Source organism: Ahaetulla prasina, chromosome 5, assembly GCF_028640845.1.
Source record: "Ahaetulla prasina isolate Xishuangbanna chromosome 5, ASM2864084v1, whole genome shotgun sequence".
NCBI lineage: Eukaryota > Metazoa > Chordata > Lepidosauria > Squamata > Colubridae > Ahaetulla > Ahaetulla prasina.
The window spans coordinates 20,752,274-20,770,946 of NC_080543.1; the positions used below are offsets into that span (position 1 = coordinate 20,752,274).

The window sequence follows — 18,673 nt, forward strand, 5'->3', positions numbered from 1 at the left end:
ATCGTATGCGCAGAAGACCATGCTCATGAGCAAAACGAGCGTGCCCCCCCGCATGCTCACATTTTCGGTGCTGGTGCGAACGGGTTGTTAAATTATGTGAAGCCCACCTTTGGTAACATTTCATTTCTCCTCAGTTCTCCAATGCATCCTATTGGTATCTGAAAGGATAAACTGCTTCTGTTGACAGCACTTCACCTAAGATGCAGGTGTCAAATTTGCGGCGTCACATTGCTGTCACATGACTTTTCATGACGTTTTTCCCGTTTGCGGAGCTGGGGTGGGCGTGGCCTGCTCGTGACGCATCCGGCCCGCGGGCCGCCAGTTTGGCACCCCTGATTTAAGACAATCTGAGAATTCTGATTCTGATGTTTGACCTAAAATGATTCATTTTCATACACATGTTATATTATATGATCATACTGTTTTCTGATGCCTTCATCCGAACCCTTCCTACATCTTGATTTAAAAAAAAAATTTCATCAAAGGTTCACAATCCCTACTTTCCTTTGTTTATGTCTCCCTGTTGGTTCATTGTGGCGATATGAAAAACAACGAATCCAACAGATTTGTTTTGACTACTATGTCAACATTGTTCGTCCCCTTTCTCAATCCAGAAACATGTTGTGTAGCTGGTGATATTTTTCTAGCCTGGAAAAGTCAGACTGCCACACTGCGTGACTTACATATGTCTCAAAATCCCTCAGAGGCAACTACTTATCATACTGAATGCATGAATGAGCTTCAGTTTGATAGAAACATGAGGAAAGACCTATTTACTCGGAATGACCTTAAATCTCCAGGGCCAAATGAAATGCACTGTAAGGTAGGAAAGGAGCTAGTTAATGGTCACGCTAAGCCCTTATATATTATCTTTGGGGAAATCTGAGAGAATCGGGAAAGTGCCAGATGACCGAAGGAGAGCTAATATTATTGCTATCTTTTTTTTTTAAAAAAATGAGAAAATAAGGGTCTAGGGAACTGAAGACCATGTTGGTCTGAAAATTCTCAAGCGTTGTATAAAGAGACAGACTTGTAGGAATTTGTTCTTACATTTGTTCTTATTTGTTCAACATTATTAAATAATAATGTTCTTATTATTTGTTCTCTAAGAAGAGGGGGTCAACCTATTTTCCAAAGCACCTAGAAGGCAAGACAAGAATGGATGGAAATCAGTCAAGGAGAGAAGCAATCTAGAATTAAGGAGCAATGTCCTAACAGCAAGAAGAATCAACCAGTTGAACAGCTTGTCTTTAGAAGTTGTGGGTGATCCATCACTGGAGGCTTTTAAGAAGAGACTAGACAGCTATAGGATCTTCTGCTTGAGCAGGGGTTGGACTGGAAGACCTCCAGTGTCCCTTCCAACTCTATTATTCTGTAAATCACTTTAAAAGTAAGATGGTAATTAACAAGTCAGGATAGATTTGTGGAAAATGAATCTTGCCACTCTGAGATTACCTCATTTTCACGATTAGGTTATAATGACAACTACAATTAGTAGAAGGTGGAAATGTTACAGACATAATGCACCTTGATTTCAACCAAGCCAATTACACCATGATATTCTGATAGTTAAGTATGGAATTAACTAAGCAAGCTACTTAAGTGTGAATTCAACAGCGCAACCATTAAATGGATATTCAGCTGAAATAAAAATAACATTTGGTATGTTCATCAATTGTTCCTCATCAAATTTGAGTTAGTGGTTTTAGTTTTTGCCCTGTATTTTTACACATTTTTATTAATGACTTAGGTGAAAAGATTGGGAGGCTTTGCTCACAGTCACCCATTCCTTAGTCACCTCCCATTTGTATTACTGCAATATGCTCTACATGGGGCTGACCTTGAAGAGCCTCCAAAAACTGCAGCGAGTTCAGTAAACAGTGGCATGCAGTTTTGATACCTGTGTTTCATCTGAGTAACACCATTGCTATGGGGGGCAGCACCAGGTGCTTTCCAGGTTCAATTCACGGTGCAGGTTACCCATATTCTACCCAAACTGTTTATCATCTATAAAGCCCTTTGTGGCATACGGCATGTTATTTGAGGGACTGCCAGTATCCAATTGTTTATGCCCATGCATAATTCACACAAGGCAGTCAGGCAGAGTGGAGGCATTATCATCTTTGCTGGATGAAAGGAACCCCCAACTGGATGTCTCTTAGGCAACGGTGATGTCACCGTCTAATGCTTTCAACTCGGAAGAAGCGCCTTGGTGTTTCCAACTGTTGTGTCTCGCCCGCTCCCCCTGCCGCAGCCGGGCCCCTCTTATCTCCTGCCGGATGCTGATAGTTCGGAAGAATGTCCTGGCATGCCTCCAGGCCCCAGCCCTGGCACCATGCCCAGGCAAACGGAGCAACTAAAACCCTCCCCCACAGCATGTGAGCCTGAAGAATGTGAAGCCAGATTACCAAGAGCTGGAGGCTGGAGAGATCCTCACTTCCAGAGAATTGAGAGGCGACGTCAGCAAAAGGAAGGGAGGGGCAGGCCTGGATAAATGCTGAATCATGGAGCCATACCCCATGGCCTATATAAAGGATCTGCTTTCTGGCATTCTCTGAGTCAGGCAAAGACTAACTTGGATTGCTGAAGTCACTTCCTGGTCTCCAGCCTGTCTTGAGAACTCTGATAGGACTTTGGCAGAGCTGCAGAGGCACGCTTGATACGGATTTCCCCGACCCGGCCGTCAGCGGAGGAGTGGGACACGACACCAACACAAACGCAATGCGAATATCAACAACACCGACGCAATGCCATCTTGCGGGACTCAAGGAAGGACACCTTCTCTGTCACAGTATCTGTCTTTTGGAATGACATCCCTCCAGAGATCTGTATAACTCCCACTCTAGTGACATTCAGGGAGCTATGAAAGACCTGGCTATTCTCTTAAGCTTTAAATCAGAGTGAAGGGTATGTTCTGTTGAAAAGATGTTGCGTTTTCTGCCCAGGTTGTTGGAAATTGAGCAACTTATGATCGTATAATGTAATGTAATGTAACGTAATGTAACGTAATGTAACGTAACACAATGTAATATATCAAACCTTCCAAGAAGATTCTACACCCATTTGCACTATTCAGGTGATCTTGAGGGCCTTCAGGTAGCCTCAAGGGCTCTCAGAAATAGTGCTAATGACCAGATGACTGCAAGGAATATAAATCCTTCCATCCTCCACCATTCAGTCAGAACTGAATGAGAATGGATGAGAAGCAAATCGTCTTCAAGAAGAAACAAAGTCCAACTGCCTTGGAAAAAGCACCTTTAGGACAACCATATCCTAGACCACTGGGAATCTCCATAGACTTGTAATGTAATGTAATGTGACGTAACATAACATAATGGATATAATATAATAATATCAACCTTATAACTTTATGAATTTTCAAATTTTCCATATGATTGGGTAGCGTTCAAAGGTATACAGAAATTGCAGGTGAAATCAGGCAATCATATATACACCTATGATGAACACATATAGTGTGTTCAGACCTCTTTACATTCTTTTTTGGAATCCTGTTGTATTTTTTCAAACCTTAGGTCCTCCAAAGCTTGCTGACATCCTCTTTTTTTTTGGCATGGGTAGAAGGTTTTTGGCCACATGGGTATTTGGAAAATGAGTTTGCCATTAATAAGCAGAGATACACATTCAGACACACCCTCCAGAAAATAGAGGTGTGTACTGTGACTTTTATGCCTACACACACACACACACACACACACACACACACACACACACACACACACACAGAGGCATGGAGACATTCATGCATGTATATGTGTGTACATGCATGTACTCTCAATCAAAATGATGAAAATATAACTCACAATGCATCAAGAATCATAGATGTTATCACCTTGAACAGGAATGCATATGTTACATTGGATGCTGAATTTCTCAAACCAATGTAGTGCTGTAATAGGGAATAAGTGGTCTTATTCCAGTCTTAAAAGCACTGGAAGTTTTTAAGAGGATGCTGGATAACCATTTGTCTGAAGTGATATAGGGTTTCCTGCCTGAGCAGGGGGTAGGACTAGAAGACCTCCAAGGTCCCTTCCTATTCTATTCTATTCTATTCTATTCTATTCTATTCTATTCTATTCTATTCTATTCTATTCTATTCTATTCTATTCTATTTCCAGTTCCTATTCCTATTCCTATTCCTATTCACTCCAGGCAGAATATTTTTTTTAGTTTGCTCAACAGACTAAAATGTCCTCTGAGGTATCCAGCTGCCTTGAGCTCATTTGATAAAATCTGGACATTGCTAACCATTTTTCCAGAGAACAAATGCTTTAAGGCTTTATGTTAAAGCCAGTTGCTGCGTATAAGACATGGATGCCCTAATTACCAGCAGTATATCTACCTACTCTTGTCCTCTGCAACCATCTTAATTATCTCGCTGCGGTATAGGAGGGAGATAATCACTTTTTTCAAAAATAAAAAAATCACACTACGCTTAGAAGAACAGCTGGCACCAGCACCTGTAAGAGCAGGTGGCTTTTATAGGCTGCAAACATCTCTTCTATGTTCATTATTGTAGACCGGTTGTTAAGAATTTAAATTCTCACCCAACGAAATATAGACTTATTATGCAAAGTCGCTAAAATTTTACAACTTTCCTCCAAGGATTTTAGCCATGTCAGTCACAAAATTAATATTGTACTGAAGAGATTACTCTGCCTTGCATCCATCCCACCATTTCTGAATGGTTTTGAACCTACATCTAAACACTAGCAAGACAAAGAAGATGGTGCTGGATTTCCAGAAGCAGAGAGAGGAACCTGCCCCACTGATGGGGGCCGTCTGGAGAGGGTTTCCTCTTTTAAATTCTTGACAGTGCTCATTAATCAAGACCTCACCTGAAAAAACAACACATCCCTGGTAGTTAGAAAGGCTCAACAGAGACTTCATTTCCTTAGAGTTCTGCGGAAAAATCAGGTGGAACAACAGCTGATGACTTCTTTCTATCAGTCCACGATAGAAATTGTCCTCACATACTGTATAACAGTACGGTACCCTGGTTTAACAGCTGCAGACAGGAAGGCACTACAGAGAGTGATTAATTCGGCACAAGAAACCATTGGCTGCCCTCTAACACTACTGGATGACATTGCCAGGTCTTGTTGTTTCAGCAGAGTAAGGAAGATACTTAGGGATGATTCATACCCTGGCCAGTATCTCTTTTCACTTTTACCATCAGGCAGAAGACCCAGAAGTATAGCCAGCTGGACAAACAGGTTTAAAAACAGCTTCTATCCATGGGTTGCCAGACTCTTAAACACAATCACAACCATGTACATATGGAAATGCATGACTAGTATCCCCCCCTCCAATTACTTGTATAAGGATTATTCTCTATACTATTCATGTTGTCTTGTATTTTTGTTATGGATTGCACCAGTAGAGGCTAAACCAATTTTGTTGGTTACATCAGGAGTCTCCAACCTTGGCAACTTTAAGACTTGTGGACTTCAACTCCCAGAGTTGAAGTCCACAAGTCTTAAAGCTTTGCTGGCTGAGGAACTCTGGGAGTTGAAGTCCACAAGTCTTAAAGTTGCCAAGGTTGGAGACCCCTGGTTTACATGATGTACAATAACAATAAAGATTATTATTATCATCATCATCATCATCATCAACATCATCATCATCATCATTTGCTTCTTACCTTTCGACTTCCTCTCATAGAAACTTCTGCCTCGAGGGGGGGCGCTCTCTGTGTACAGGTGATCCAGGTCTTCTTGCCATGTATCTGGGTTAAAGTGCTTGAGCAATTCCTCCACAGTATCAAACCCAGCAACGGTTTCATCTAGGGCTTCCACAGTAAGAGTGGGGTCAGTCACTGATGGAGAGTGATAGGAAATGCCCTAAGAATGACATATAGGGCAGCGTGCTTTGAGCATTAGGTGGAAAAGTACAAAGAGTTCAAAATAAGTCTTTCCAGATTTAATAGCAGCAATGAATTATCACAAGGTAATTGTGTAATACTGAAAGTGATCTTTATGTTCCCTACCATGGTTTCCCCAAAATAAGATGGGTTCTTATATTAATTTTTGCTCCAAAAGACGCATTATGGCTTATTTTCTGGTTAGGTCTTATTCTGCGGAAAATACAGTACTAAACGCCTCCATCTGCTGACGATCTTAACTGGGGCTTATTTTTGGGGTAGGGCTTATATTATGAGCATCCTGAAAAATCATGGTAAGCCTTATTTTCCGGTTGGGTCTTATTTTCGGGGAAATAGGGTAGGTATATGTCTCTGTAAGCAAAAACATATACGTAATAATGCACACATAATTGTATGGGATTGAAATGTTCAAAGGGGGCGCGATGGCTCAGTGGTTAAAGAATGTTGTTCTTATCAGCTGCAAAGCTGACAGCCCGGGTTTGAGACCCAAGCCTCAAATGATGGGGTGAGCTTCCATTACTTGTCCCAGCTCCTGCCCATCTAGCCGTTCGAAAGCATGACAATGCGAGTAGGTAAATAGGTATCACCTCAGTAGAAAGTAATAGTGTTCTGTGCACTTCAGCGTATAGTCATACTGGCCACATGACCAAGGAAATGGTCTTTGGACAAGGTTGACTTCTTCAGCTAAGAAACAGAGATGAACGCTGCCCCCCAGAATTGGACTCAACTGGAAAGGGGAAACCTTTACCTTTTAAAGTGTACAGAGAATAGTGCTTGTTCTTCTCAATCTTAGTGAGAAGCTGTGAGATGAAATTTGACTTACATTTGCTTGATGCAAATCACGGTTCTTAGATAAAGCACATTCTTGTTAAGACACATATTTTGGTTGAAATACAGTAAATGCCAGTCTAGCTTCTCCTCCGTCTATGCAGAGGAAGTCTAAATCTCTCAGCTGAGTGCGTAGAGGCTGGGAAGATCAAGGGGTAGGGCAGTGGTTCGTGAAGGTAAACAATAAGGATGACCAATCTGTGATCTGAATAAAAGCCTCAGCATCCCAAGATGATGTTTATAGAATCTTGTGATAAAAGCAATAGCAATAACAGTTAAGACTTATGCTTTACAGTGCTCTTACAGCCCTCTCTAAGTGGTTTACAGAGTCAGCCTATTGCCCCCAGAAATTTGGCTCCTCATTTTATCCACCTTGGAAGGATGGAAGGCTGAGTCAACCTTGAGCCTGGTGAGATTCGAACTGCCAAATTGAGGGCAGCCGGCCGTCAGCAGAAGTAGCCTGCAGTACTGCACTCTAACCACTGTGCCACCATGGCTCATAAAAGGGACCTACCCTAGCCATGGGGTGGGTTTTTTGGTTTATTTTTTTATTGAAAAGTTAAGTGACAGGAAAGCATGAGGCCTCTTTGTGGCAACTGCTACTCCCACATGCTTAATCTCTCGAAGGACCTGATTCCAACCACAAAACAATTTTGGAGTTTGTCATGCTTGAGCAATTTGCCTCCCAGGAGTCACTTGCTATTCTTCACACTCCCAGCCCCTAAAAGAAGTTAAAAATGTTCAGTTCCATCATGTTCTGACAGCATGCTACCAGATAGCTTCCTGTGACTCACTAAAAAGTGGGGAGGTTAAACTGCAGACCCCAAACATTGTCCATCGCTGAAGTAACAGGCAGGTCCTGATTTCTAAATACCCTTTTCATAGTTATTGTAACTGTTTTTTGTTTATTGGGTTTTGCTTAGAACTTGGTTATGAAGAGAATAAAATCAGAATGGCACGTCTATAAAAACGAGGAAAAATAATGAAGAAGGGGAGGAATGGAGGGAAAGAAAAAAGGAGCTTTCAATTCTAGTATTTAGTTGCAATCATCATCTTCTTTTAATGATTCCATAATCCCTTGCAGGATGGAGTCTGGGCAACTAAATAGAGCTGAGTGTTTACTGGCCAGATGCCCTTCCGGTCACCAATGGGGAGTTATATTCAGCAGATATATTCTCATCGTGCCCAGAGAGAAAAATATCTGCCTCTACCTAGGATGGAACTCACAGCCTCCTGATTGTGAGGTGAGAGTTCTACCTCTAGGCTACCGCACCACTCTCTAGTGTTTAGTTACTAGACATGTTACTAGACATGACATGTAGGAAATGGGAAATCACTCGAATTTTACCGAAAGGTGGGCTTTGAAGAAGAATTTATAAGAGAAACGGTCTTCTGGAAACATTCTCAAGAATTCTTCCAAGCATAAGAATCAGTAAGGAAACAGGATACAATTGTCAGAGGGTCAAGAAGACTCTAACATTCCATATTTTTTGGAGTATAAGACGCACCTCAGTTTTTTGGGAGGAAAATAGGGAAAAAATTCTGCCTATCAGGTATTAATCTGGCTAGCATCCTTAGCCTGGTCAGCCTCAGCACATTAGTTCGCTCGCTGGTTTTGAGGGTGGGGCTGGTTGGGGCTAAAAAACAGCTTCTAAAGCAGGGTTCTCCAACCTTGGCAACTTTAAGACTTGTGGACTTCAACTCCCAGAATCCCTCAGCCAGCAAAGCTGGCTGAGGAATTCTGGGAGTTGAAGTCCACAAGTCTTAAAGTTGCCAAGGTTGGAGAACCCTGTTCTAAAGCACAGATGATTGCTAGAGGGAGCTCCAGTGACTAAAGCAGGTGAAGCGTGGAAGGGGTAAGAGAAGGAAGCAGCTGTTCCTGGTAGCCATTTTGGGCCCTGCGTGTCACGTTTTCAGCCTCCAAACATGTCGCGTTTTCAAGCGGTGATAGGTGGTGATGTGCTTTGGCGATCCCCACAGCCTTGCAGGGCTCTCAAACGGAGCATTTGGAGGCTGAAAATGAGACGCACAAAGCCCAAAAACACAAGCCATTGTCAGTGGCAATCTTGACAGCCAGGAAGAGAATGCGCAGAGGCCGAAGGGGGGGATAGCGGGGGACGGACGGGAGGGGGGGGGACAGGGTTACATTTGCAGTAGAAGACACATCCAAATTTTCAGCCTCTTTTAGAAGGGGAAAAAAGTGCGTCTTATACTCCGAAAAATATGGTAGGTGGATCAAATGGAATCAGTGTCCATTGATTCCATTTTTGCAAAGGTTAAAAAAGTAAGAACAAACCAAGAAGTATTTTAAGGAAAAGTTATGTTAGATGTGAAATAGACTGTTGGAACAGGAATGGTAAAGGGGAAAGGTTTGTGTTCATGAAGCACAATGTGCCTGGTTTTTATTGCTGCAGTCTAGAGAGAGGTGAGATGAGGAGATAATGGACCAGAGAGAAATTTGAAGACATCAAGGCGAGCAAAGAACAGTATCACTACGATTACTTTCCTTTTGTACGAAATCCTGACATTTGTAAAAAAAAAAAAAAAGATTTTCAAAACACGATGTCCATACAGAAAAAGGAAGCTTTATTTTCTTGATAAGAGGGGTGAGATGGGGACAAGTCAGGAGAAAAATCTCATACTCTAAAACAATCAGATAGGAGATTCTCAGCAAAATCTAGCTGCTCAGGATAAACTAAACAAATTTGACTTTTTTATTTGTTTTTTGTTGAGAGTATGAACAGTTTTAAGAGGAAAATATTTAAATGTGCCCTATGGCCTAAACACTGCATCTCAAGGATAAGACAAAGAAGAATTATTTAACGGACCAAGATTAAGATTTACTAGATTATAAATCTTATTCTTCCCATTCAACAATTGATTGCTGCTTGGGAAGAAATACTAGTGGCTCATTTTAAACAAATGTCAAACAAAAATGATGTTTCGTTAGTTACCCAATGTATAAATGAACTCTAATGTTGGCATTAGAAAGTAATCTTAAAAGAAACCACTGCAGTTCAGTCAATAAATGAACAGATTAAGTGCACATTCCTGAAGATAGCTTGCAGGGATATACATGCTTTTGGAAAGGATTCAGAAAGAGTGTTTCAAACTGCAGAGGAGAACAAATTGCATTATCTCTTTAAACTCGCTGTGTCTTTTCCCCCCTCAGACATTTCCAATATGGCTGATTTAAAAAGTTCACTCCTTAAATCAGTGATGTCTGTTTTCAGGCTTAACTCTGAAGAATGGTGCTTCTTCCTTGCTGCATTGCAGGCTTTCTACGTTTTTAATCATTTTTGAATCATGAGAAGCTTTAATTCTTGCACAGATTATTGATGCCCACTATTGTTCTGTAATAACATCCAAGCCAGTAACAAATGATTTCCTGAGCATCCTTAATAATGAAAATTTGGACAGGAAACTCATCTTTTCCTTGTGTCTTTGAGGCAAGTAAGAAGTGTGAGGTTCATTTGAGCACCCATAGGAAATACACAGGAGTTTATCCAGATTAGCCTATTTATCCATCTACCCAGACTTAAACGTTTGTAGCTTTTCCTAGTCTCAAGATGGTTTCCACGATGTGTAAGGATTTGGGGAAGTACAGTTCTGAAGATGGCTGCCAAGTTTGGAAAAGCCTGATTTATTCTGAATAGCACTGATTCCCCACATCATCTGATATGAAGGGGTGGCCAATACCTTTTACTCATCCGTTAAACTGGGATTGCTAAAGTTAATATCCTGGATTTTCTTCATGTAAAGCCATTTCATGTAAAGCCACGGTGGTGCAGTGGTTAGAGTGCAGTATTGCAGGCCACTTCTGCTGTCCCCCGGCTCCCTGCAATTTGGCAGTTCAAATCTCACTAAGCTCTGGGTTGACTCAGCCTTCCATCTTTCTGAGGTGGGTAAAATGAGGACCCAGGATGTTGGGGGCAAGAGGCTGACTCTGTAAACCATTTAGAGAGGGCTATAAAACACTGTAAAGCAGTATATACTGTAAGTCTAAGTGCTATTGCTATTCTTGTCCTATCATGCTCTGTAATGCTGTTTCCAAGGGACCCAAACTAATATCTTAGTCTGAATAGTCAGGATATTGCCAGATAAAACTTTGGACTGAATTGGTGGAGAAATTGTTGATTGACCGATTCATTGAAAAATATAAGATGGATTTCACTGCTATCAACAAACCTCAAAGCAGTATTAGTAGTGGAAACGGCTCTTCTAGTAACACTGCCAGCGTTGTAGACATATGTTTGATACATCACATTATTTGCTTAACACTGGTTTGCTGAACAAGCTGTAATCATTTCATTTCTCATAATGCACTAAGCCAAAATAAAACAAATTACATAATAGCTTAGTGGAATGCTTAAATCCAATTTATCTCCTTGCTGTGGTTCTCCATTGATTTTCAGTTACTTCCTCCTCTTAAAAAAAAAATAGATTAACAATTATTTACCAAGACCGGGCTTGTGACTGATTCCCAGTTGGTTTCAGATGCAACAGGCTGAAGATCATCCTGAAGACCAAAGAGAAACACACATACACAAACAACAACAACAAAAAATAATGTCATGCAGATATTTTCTCTTTTTCCCCCCTGAAAACATCAGTTACACAGCTGATTCATCCTTCATATACCTTTACCCTTCCTCACTCTCAGTTTGTATTAGGAATAAACCCCAGCATTTTATCTTCTACTAAGTCACAACTAGACAATATGCCTCGTTTTTATACAAAAAGAAAAAGAGTGCATAAATGCAACTAGCTCTTTAAAAAGGCTAATTTTGAGCAGAAAATTATGTGGCTTGCCTTAGAGTATTGCACCAAAATAGGAAAGTCTATATTTGTCATCTTTGTTTCTCTGACAGGAGCCATTGCCTAATAGCAGCTGCACTTACTGAAGCTGGATGCATTAAGCTATTATTAAAAGCATAGGAGCAGCTTCACAGACAAAAGAGAAAAAAATAACATTTTCTCCCACTAAGGCAAAAAATAGGCAGAGGTGTTCCTGGTGCTTGAGAGAGAACATCCAAACGGGGATGCCCAAATGGCTCAGCCAATTGAGGGGAAATAGACATAAATTAAAAGTAGGCAAAAGAACTCTCAGTATGCCTGACAATAGAAGGAGGAAAATTATGGTGGTGGAAAAAGAGCAAGTAATCTAAGAGAAGGGAAAAAAGGGGAGAAAAAAAGAGAAAGAAATCAGAGGAAATCAAAGAACAAAGAAGGGAGAAAAGGAAACAGTGTTAGTACTATTTTCAAAAGCTACAGCTTGTGCAAAATCCAAAGGTAGAATTTATATTGCAACTCATTTTTCTACCTAGCAACAAACGGATCCATTACATAGCCATAAGTGTTAGGTTAATGGCTGTTTTCTTTCAACCGGCTAGCGAAGTATTGAAGTTGATTTCTTTTCCTTTCACACCAAATATTGGCAATTCACACAATTCTCCCACTGGTTTATTATCTTAGTATAGAGCAATGTTTCCTAACCTCAGCAATTTTAAGATATGGGGACTCCAACTCCCAGAATTTTGTTGTTGTTGTTGAGTCCTATAATCCCTTATATAATCTCAAATGATGTTGTCCTATCTAGTATCACAGAAAACTGTTATCCTTATACCATAGTCTACTCTATGCATAGTGGGTTTTTTTCCTTGGCCTCATGCTGAGAAATTATGGTATATATTCCCCCCCTCTCCACACTGTCTCTTCCCAATGTTGCACTTGAACTGGCCCTTAAATATTCAGAAGTCCCATTTTCCCCCCAGAGAGTGTAGCTTCTGTCTACACTGCACAGTGGCGATAAATAAATAAGTCCCTTTGCAATCATCATTGTTGCCTTGAACACCAATGTTGCCATGGTACCATGCAACTGCACAACACTTTCATCATTTGGAACAAAAGCAGATCTGCCATGTTGGGTCCACTTCTGCCTTCATCTGATAATGTCCTTTTCTTTTTTAAAAAAATTCTAAATTAAAATGAATTGGAATGCGTATTTTAAATATACTTTGGGAATATTTTTAAAACGATTGTCCCAAATTCACAGAATGAAGAAAGAGAGGGAGATAATTGATAGATAGATGATACATAGATAGATAGATGGAGAGAGAGAGAGAGAGAGAAAGATGATAGGTAGGTAGGTAGGTAGATTGGTAGAGAGAGAGATAGAGAGAGATGATAGATAGATAGATAGATAGATAGATAGATAGATAGATAGACAGACAGACAGACAGACAGACAAAGGCTGTCCTTGTGGTAGATACATAGATGATAGCTTGCTAGCTAAATGATGATGATAGAAAGAAAGAAAAAAGAAAGAAAGAAAGAAAGAAAAAAAAGAAGAAAGAGGCTGCCCACTTGTGAGATACACAGATAATTAGTCAGCCAGACAGATAGACAGACAGACTGATATGTATAGATAGATAGATAGATAGATAGATAGATAGATAGATGATAGATAGATAGATACAGAGAGAGAGAGAGAGAGAGAGAGAGAGAGAGGCTGCCCATTTATAATAGATGGATAATTAGACAGATAGGCAGATAATATGAAACATAATGAAAATATTTGGCCAACATAAAAGCCAGTAGATACCCACACTTTGGCTTGGCTTATTAATTGGAAAAGTGTTGTTCCTGGCATATAAACATACAAAAAAAAAGTTCTTGCATATTTTTTGGGGGGGAAAAAATCATGCAAACCCAAAGCTGCATGATAACTCTACTTCTGGGGAAAAAAATGAAGTTGGAGAAATGGGGTAAAAAAACTACTAAGTAATTTTTGAGCTGCTTAATGGGAAATAAATGTGGGATTTTTCCCATGCTCCCTCTACCTGATGCTGCACCTTAAATATCCAGGAGCCATACATACTCAGAGCTGTTGAGGAAACTGGCTGCCAATGTACATTACTAGCTATAATTCCCTTATTAGTGATGACTATGTTAAGAGTAATATGAAATGATGTACTGGATGTCTATTTATTCTCCCTGTCATACTTACTTGTTGTAATAGGAAGGAGAGTATGATATTCCAAAATCTTATCAAAAATATATGAAAGTTTTCAGCTGCAATTAGAATCAAGGACAGTCTGAGCTTATTTTTCTATTTATGGAAAGCAAATTGTGTTAAAGAGTAAAGGAAACTAATTCTTCTTATTAAAGAGAAGATTCCTTCTACGCAAAAGGTTAGATGGTCAGAGAGAAAGATTCAGTTCTAAGCTTTTCTTGGATAGCTTATGTATCAGAAAACATGTTCAACTCCCAATTACTCATTAGCCATTTCTTCCTCATAAGTCAATTCTGCAAGTTGGACTGGAAAAAAAAAAGAAGAAGTTTTGCACCAGGAAATAAAAAGGTGTTTGACCTCAGAGGGGCAGTGTGGGCGTAGCCAGTGTGGGCATGGCCAGCTCAACGTCACTTGCGTCCAGGATGCCTGTGGTGGCCCAAGCACTCTGCCAGTGAAAACGGGCTCCTGAGCTCTGTTTTCGGCTGCAACAGCCTCCTGCAACTCTCTGCCAGCAAAAATGGAGATTGGGAGGGTCGCCCTGAGCTCCATTTTCATGGTAGAGGCACCATGGTCCAGTCCTTTGCTGTTTCCAGGGCAGTCCCATGGGCTAGATCTAAGCACCCCATGGGCCAGATTCAGCCCCTGGGCCTTGAATTTGATACCCCTGTTGTACAGGAATTTAAGGATTCCTTAATTATTATTATTTTTTTATTATTTATTTGTCAATCATATATAAGATAACAGGTAAAAGTATAAACATAATTTGGATACATGAAAAGAGTAAGTAAAAAGGAACAGTAGGAAAGGGACGGTAGGCACACAGGTGCACTTATGCACGCCCCTTACAGACCTCTTAGGAATGGGGTGAGGTCAACAGTAGACAGTTTAAGGTTAACATTTTGGGGGTTTGGGGAAGAAATTACAGAGTCAGGTAGTGCATTCCAGGCATTGACCACTCTGTTACTGAAGTCATATTTTCTGTAACCGAGTTTGGAATGGTTTACTTTGAGTTTGTATCAATTATTTGCTCGTGTATTGTTGTGGTTGAAGCTGAAGTAGTCATTGAGAGGTAGGACATTGTGGCAAATAATTTTATGTACTATGCTTAGGTCAGACTGAAGTCGGCGTAGGTCTAAGTTGTCTAAGCCCAAAATTTGGTGGCATAAGATATTTTATTGCGAACAGAGGAGTGGAGGACTCTTCTTGTGAAATATCTCTGGACTCTCTCAATTTTATTTATGTCCGTTATGCAGTGCGGATTCCAGACAGATTGAGCTGTATTCAGGAATTGGTCCAGCAAATGTTTTGTATGCTCTAGTTAGTAGTACAATATTACCAGAGAAGAAGCTACGCAAGATTAGGTAAACAACTCTTAATGCCTTTTTGGCAATGTTGTTACAGTGGGCTCTGGCACTTAGATCTTTAGAAATGAGTACTCCAAGGTTGTTGACAGAGTGAGGGTCATCTACAAAGTCATGTCCATCTAATTTTTTATTTTATGTTTTGATTTTTTTTTGCCAATGTGCAAGACAGAGGATTTGTTGGTTGAGATTTGAAATTGCCACTTGTTAGACCAATCTGACACATAGTCAAGGACTTTTTGAAGGATAGTTGCATTGTCTGTGTTGAATAGTTTAACATAGTCAGCGAAGAGATTCCAAGGGTTGACTGGCAAACTTGATATATACAGAACATTTGTCAGAGTCCACTTTGGAGCTGATAGCAGCATGGTAATTCTTATCACTGCCCTCATCATCTTCTCTGTAATATTACATTTTCAATGGTCACCTGACCATATGATGATTGGATGATGATACCCTGTTCCATGGTCTGGCAATTTTTGACAAAAGATGAGAAAAGATGATGGTGGGATGTAAGGGCTGGCAACTGCTTTGTAGAATTTGAGTTGGAGTCGAAATTCAACTTCTATGATTGCTAAGTCCTAATTTGGCCTAGTGTTTTCTTTCTTCTTACTAATATATTTGTAAACAATCTTCTTTTTGCCCGTTCATCTTCAGGGTGTCAGGCCTGGAAACCATACTAGACTTTAGGTTTCCAGACGCTGCCACATTTTTCCCCTGAGGGGAAGAAGGGGGGCTGAGGGGTATGGTAACATTCTTCAGACGGTCAAGGTCGGATGGTGTTCACATCTGCAGGAAGAGTGGCGAGAGGATATTCGAATGAACTGGGAGAACGTGGGACCATGTGACCATCAAAGGGGTCAGGGGGGTGGGACTCTTGGGGGTTGTATAACTGGGAAAAGAATCCGGAAGTTCAGTTTTGGAATTTCACTCATCGTGTGCCAGTTTCCTCATGCTAGTAAAGTACTCTTAAAGACAATGGCTTCTGAGTTTTCTTTATGCAGAAGAGGTTTTTCTGGAACCTTGACACAGGGCAGATTAAAGGGAGAAAAAAGCCAACAGAGCAAAGTATTGAAGGAAGGACCACAAACCAGTGCTACTACGATCTTTCTATCAGCCTTATATATGATACTGAGCAGACACAAAGAAACACCTTTTATGAAGGCTGGATTCTTACAGTAAACATGTCCTCTTTCAGTTGCTGGCTTTTATAACATCATCCACCTGAGATTAGACCAGTGTTGGTATTCAGCCGGTTCGGACCGGTTTGGGCAAACTGGTAGTGGTGACCTATGGGTGGCCCCCGGTACTATGCTGTCCTATGTAGTCACATTTTCTAAGCTAAGCGCATGCGTGCAAGCCATGCACGCAAGCTAAGCGCATGCTCACATTTTTTGTGCGCGGTTAACTGATAGTAAAATTATGTGAAACCCACCTCTGGATTAGACTGTCCCTTTTAGAAAGACCCAGTTGTCTGAATGAATGAGGAGTCTGCCCAAGTCGACAATGGTTCTTGCCTATTTATCTCAAAGTTATTTCCCTCATTCTCTACAGTTGAACTATCTTCCTCGAGGTTTAATATCGTGCTGGATATTTGTATTCTTAATATTTTGATTTTTTTAAAAAAATATATATTATATTGTCCCCTATGACAAAATATAACTTATTTCTGAGACAGTGGAAACCATGCTATTCTTGTAGCTAGTGTTTTATGGGTTATGATTTCAAGAGAAGCTGTAATTATTCAGGCTCTTTTTCTGTTTATAGAAAGACCATGAATAAGCTGTTTTTGTTATTGGTAATTATAAGCAGCATAAAGCATAAAATTGCAGCTGTGGCGGGGAGTATTGAGGTATTGTGTGTTTTACCACAGAAGTCATATATAAGTCTATCAGAAAGGGAGGAAGGGAAATTGGGGTTGTGAATCTGAAGGGCTACTTGTGTGTTCTATAACTCCGCCCCCCCAGGTGTCAACAATAAGATGACAATGGAAGAAAATCACTTTAAGGGGGGAAAAAAAGGTAGGGGGATTATTAGCAAGATGTGTTTTTACTTTGCAGGGGAGTCAAATTTGCGGCCTGCAAGCCAGATGCATCACCCACAGGCCACACCCACCCCAGCTTCGCAAAGGGAAAAAATGTCACAAAACATCACATGACGGACGCCGCGAGTTTGACACCTGTGCTTTAGAGATAGCCAGTTCCTGCTCTAAGCACAGGTCTTTTTCTCTTCGTCAGTGCCATATATGGCACTGCTACATCTCGATATCTCAAGAGTTTAGCAACTTCTTGATAGTTTAAGGGGCCCATAGGGTGATGTTGATGTTTTTCAGAGAGTTGTGGGGGTGAGGGCAAACCTCTTTATCCTTTTTAGTACCGAGTTCACTCATTTGAAACTTTACTTTACAATCCACTTGTGCAAATTGCAATGCGCCATAATTGTGCATTGCCTGCCTCAAATGGACTGGAAGCTTGGCCACTGAATTTCTCTGGCATTCGCTGGTAGGACATCAGAAAGAGTTTGGAGTGTTGCTGATGGCCACGGGATGCTAGACTGCCCTGATTCTATATAGGGACCTCAGCATCCAGAGCAGTGGTGACAGGCACTTACCTTTGCTACCAGTTCGGAAATGTGAGAGCGTGCACCTCTTTTGTGCATGCGCAGAGGGTCAAAAACAGGACGTAATGACATCCCGGTGGGTGGGCAGAGCCTCCCACTGCTGGCCCTACCGGTTCATGCAAGCCAGACAGATCTGGCCGGATTTCACTGTTGACCCAGAGGCTCTGCACTTTTGCCACATGCAATGGTTGCTTAATTGAACTGTGGGGGACTGTTTAAAAGTCTTTAGCCTAGGTTGACAGCAGTATCTGATCAGCTGATTCTAAAATAGATAAATATACTTGGACCTGTTTAAAACCTTAATGGGAAATCACTAGCAAAAACACAAAGACTATTGGTTAAACCAGGGAATGGATAAATATCTCAGAAAAGGATAATGATCAGCCTTCTCCGTATGGTTGTAAAAAAATACCATTTATCTCATTTTGAATGTCTTCTGTAGGTAGTCTTTCTGTAGATAACAACAGTCAAGTTCATACTGAGGATCTTTCCCTTTCGTTTTGCCTTTCAAGTCCCCTGGATCTGCCTCTCCCCCCCCACTCCTTATCCCTAGATAGCGGAGGTGAAGATTTTAATCTCATTCTTAATAGAAAATTCAGTCCCCTTGAGAGAACGGTTTGTTCTTCCCTAATGATGGACAGCTTTGGGAGTCAGAACCTGCCTTGAGTAAAAATTGCAAAAAACAAAACAAAACTCTACACCGTACCAAATGCTTCCGTAGCCTCTCCTGTATGCAGCAGAGCAGAAACATGACTCGTTGGGCTTAACAGGAGGCTAACAATTGTGATGTGAAAGAAGAAAGATGTCAGTTTTGTGTCAGTTTCTTGCTCGGTTGGAGGGAAATTAAAGGATGACACATTTGAAGCGGTGCTGTAACAAAGCGCTTTCAGAATTGTGTGTCTGAAGCAAAGGTATACACAGTTTTCTTTCTCATTTCTTTCAGATACT

At 40.8% G+C, this 18,673-nt stretch overlaps 1 protein-coding gene across 2 annotated transcripts in view; it reads right to left on the reverse strand.

The window, feature by feature from the left end:
• PDGFD (platelet derived growth factor D) overlaps nt 1–18,673 on the reverse strand; it is a 227,221-nt gene that overhangs the window by 29,283 nt on the left and 179,265 nt on the right. The window contains exons 4-5 of one of the 2 annotated variants that reach the window (XM_058185420.1): nt 11,190–11,249; nt 5,663–5,861 (exon numbers count right to left, since the gene is read on the reverse strand). In XM_058185420.1, coding sequence (XP_058041403.1) covers nt 5,663–5,861; nt 11,190–11,249 — 259 coding nt within the window. The remainder of the gene's footprint in view (nt 1–5,662; nt 5,862–11,189; nt 11,250–18,673) is intronic. The other variant, XM_058185421.1, reaches the window with a different exon arrangement.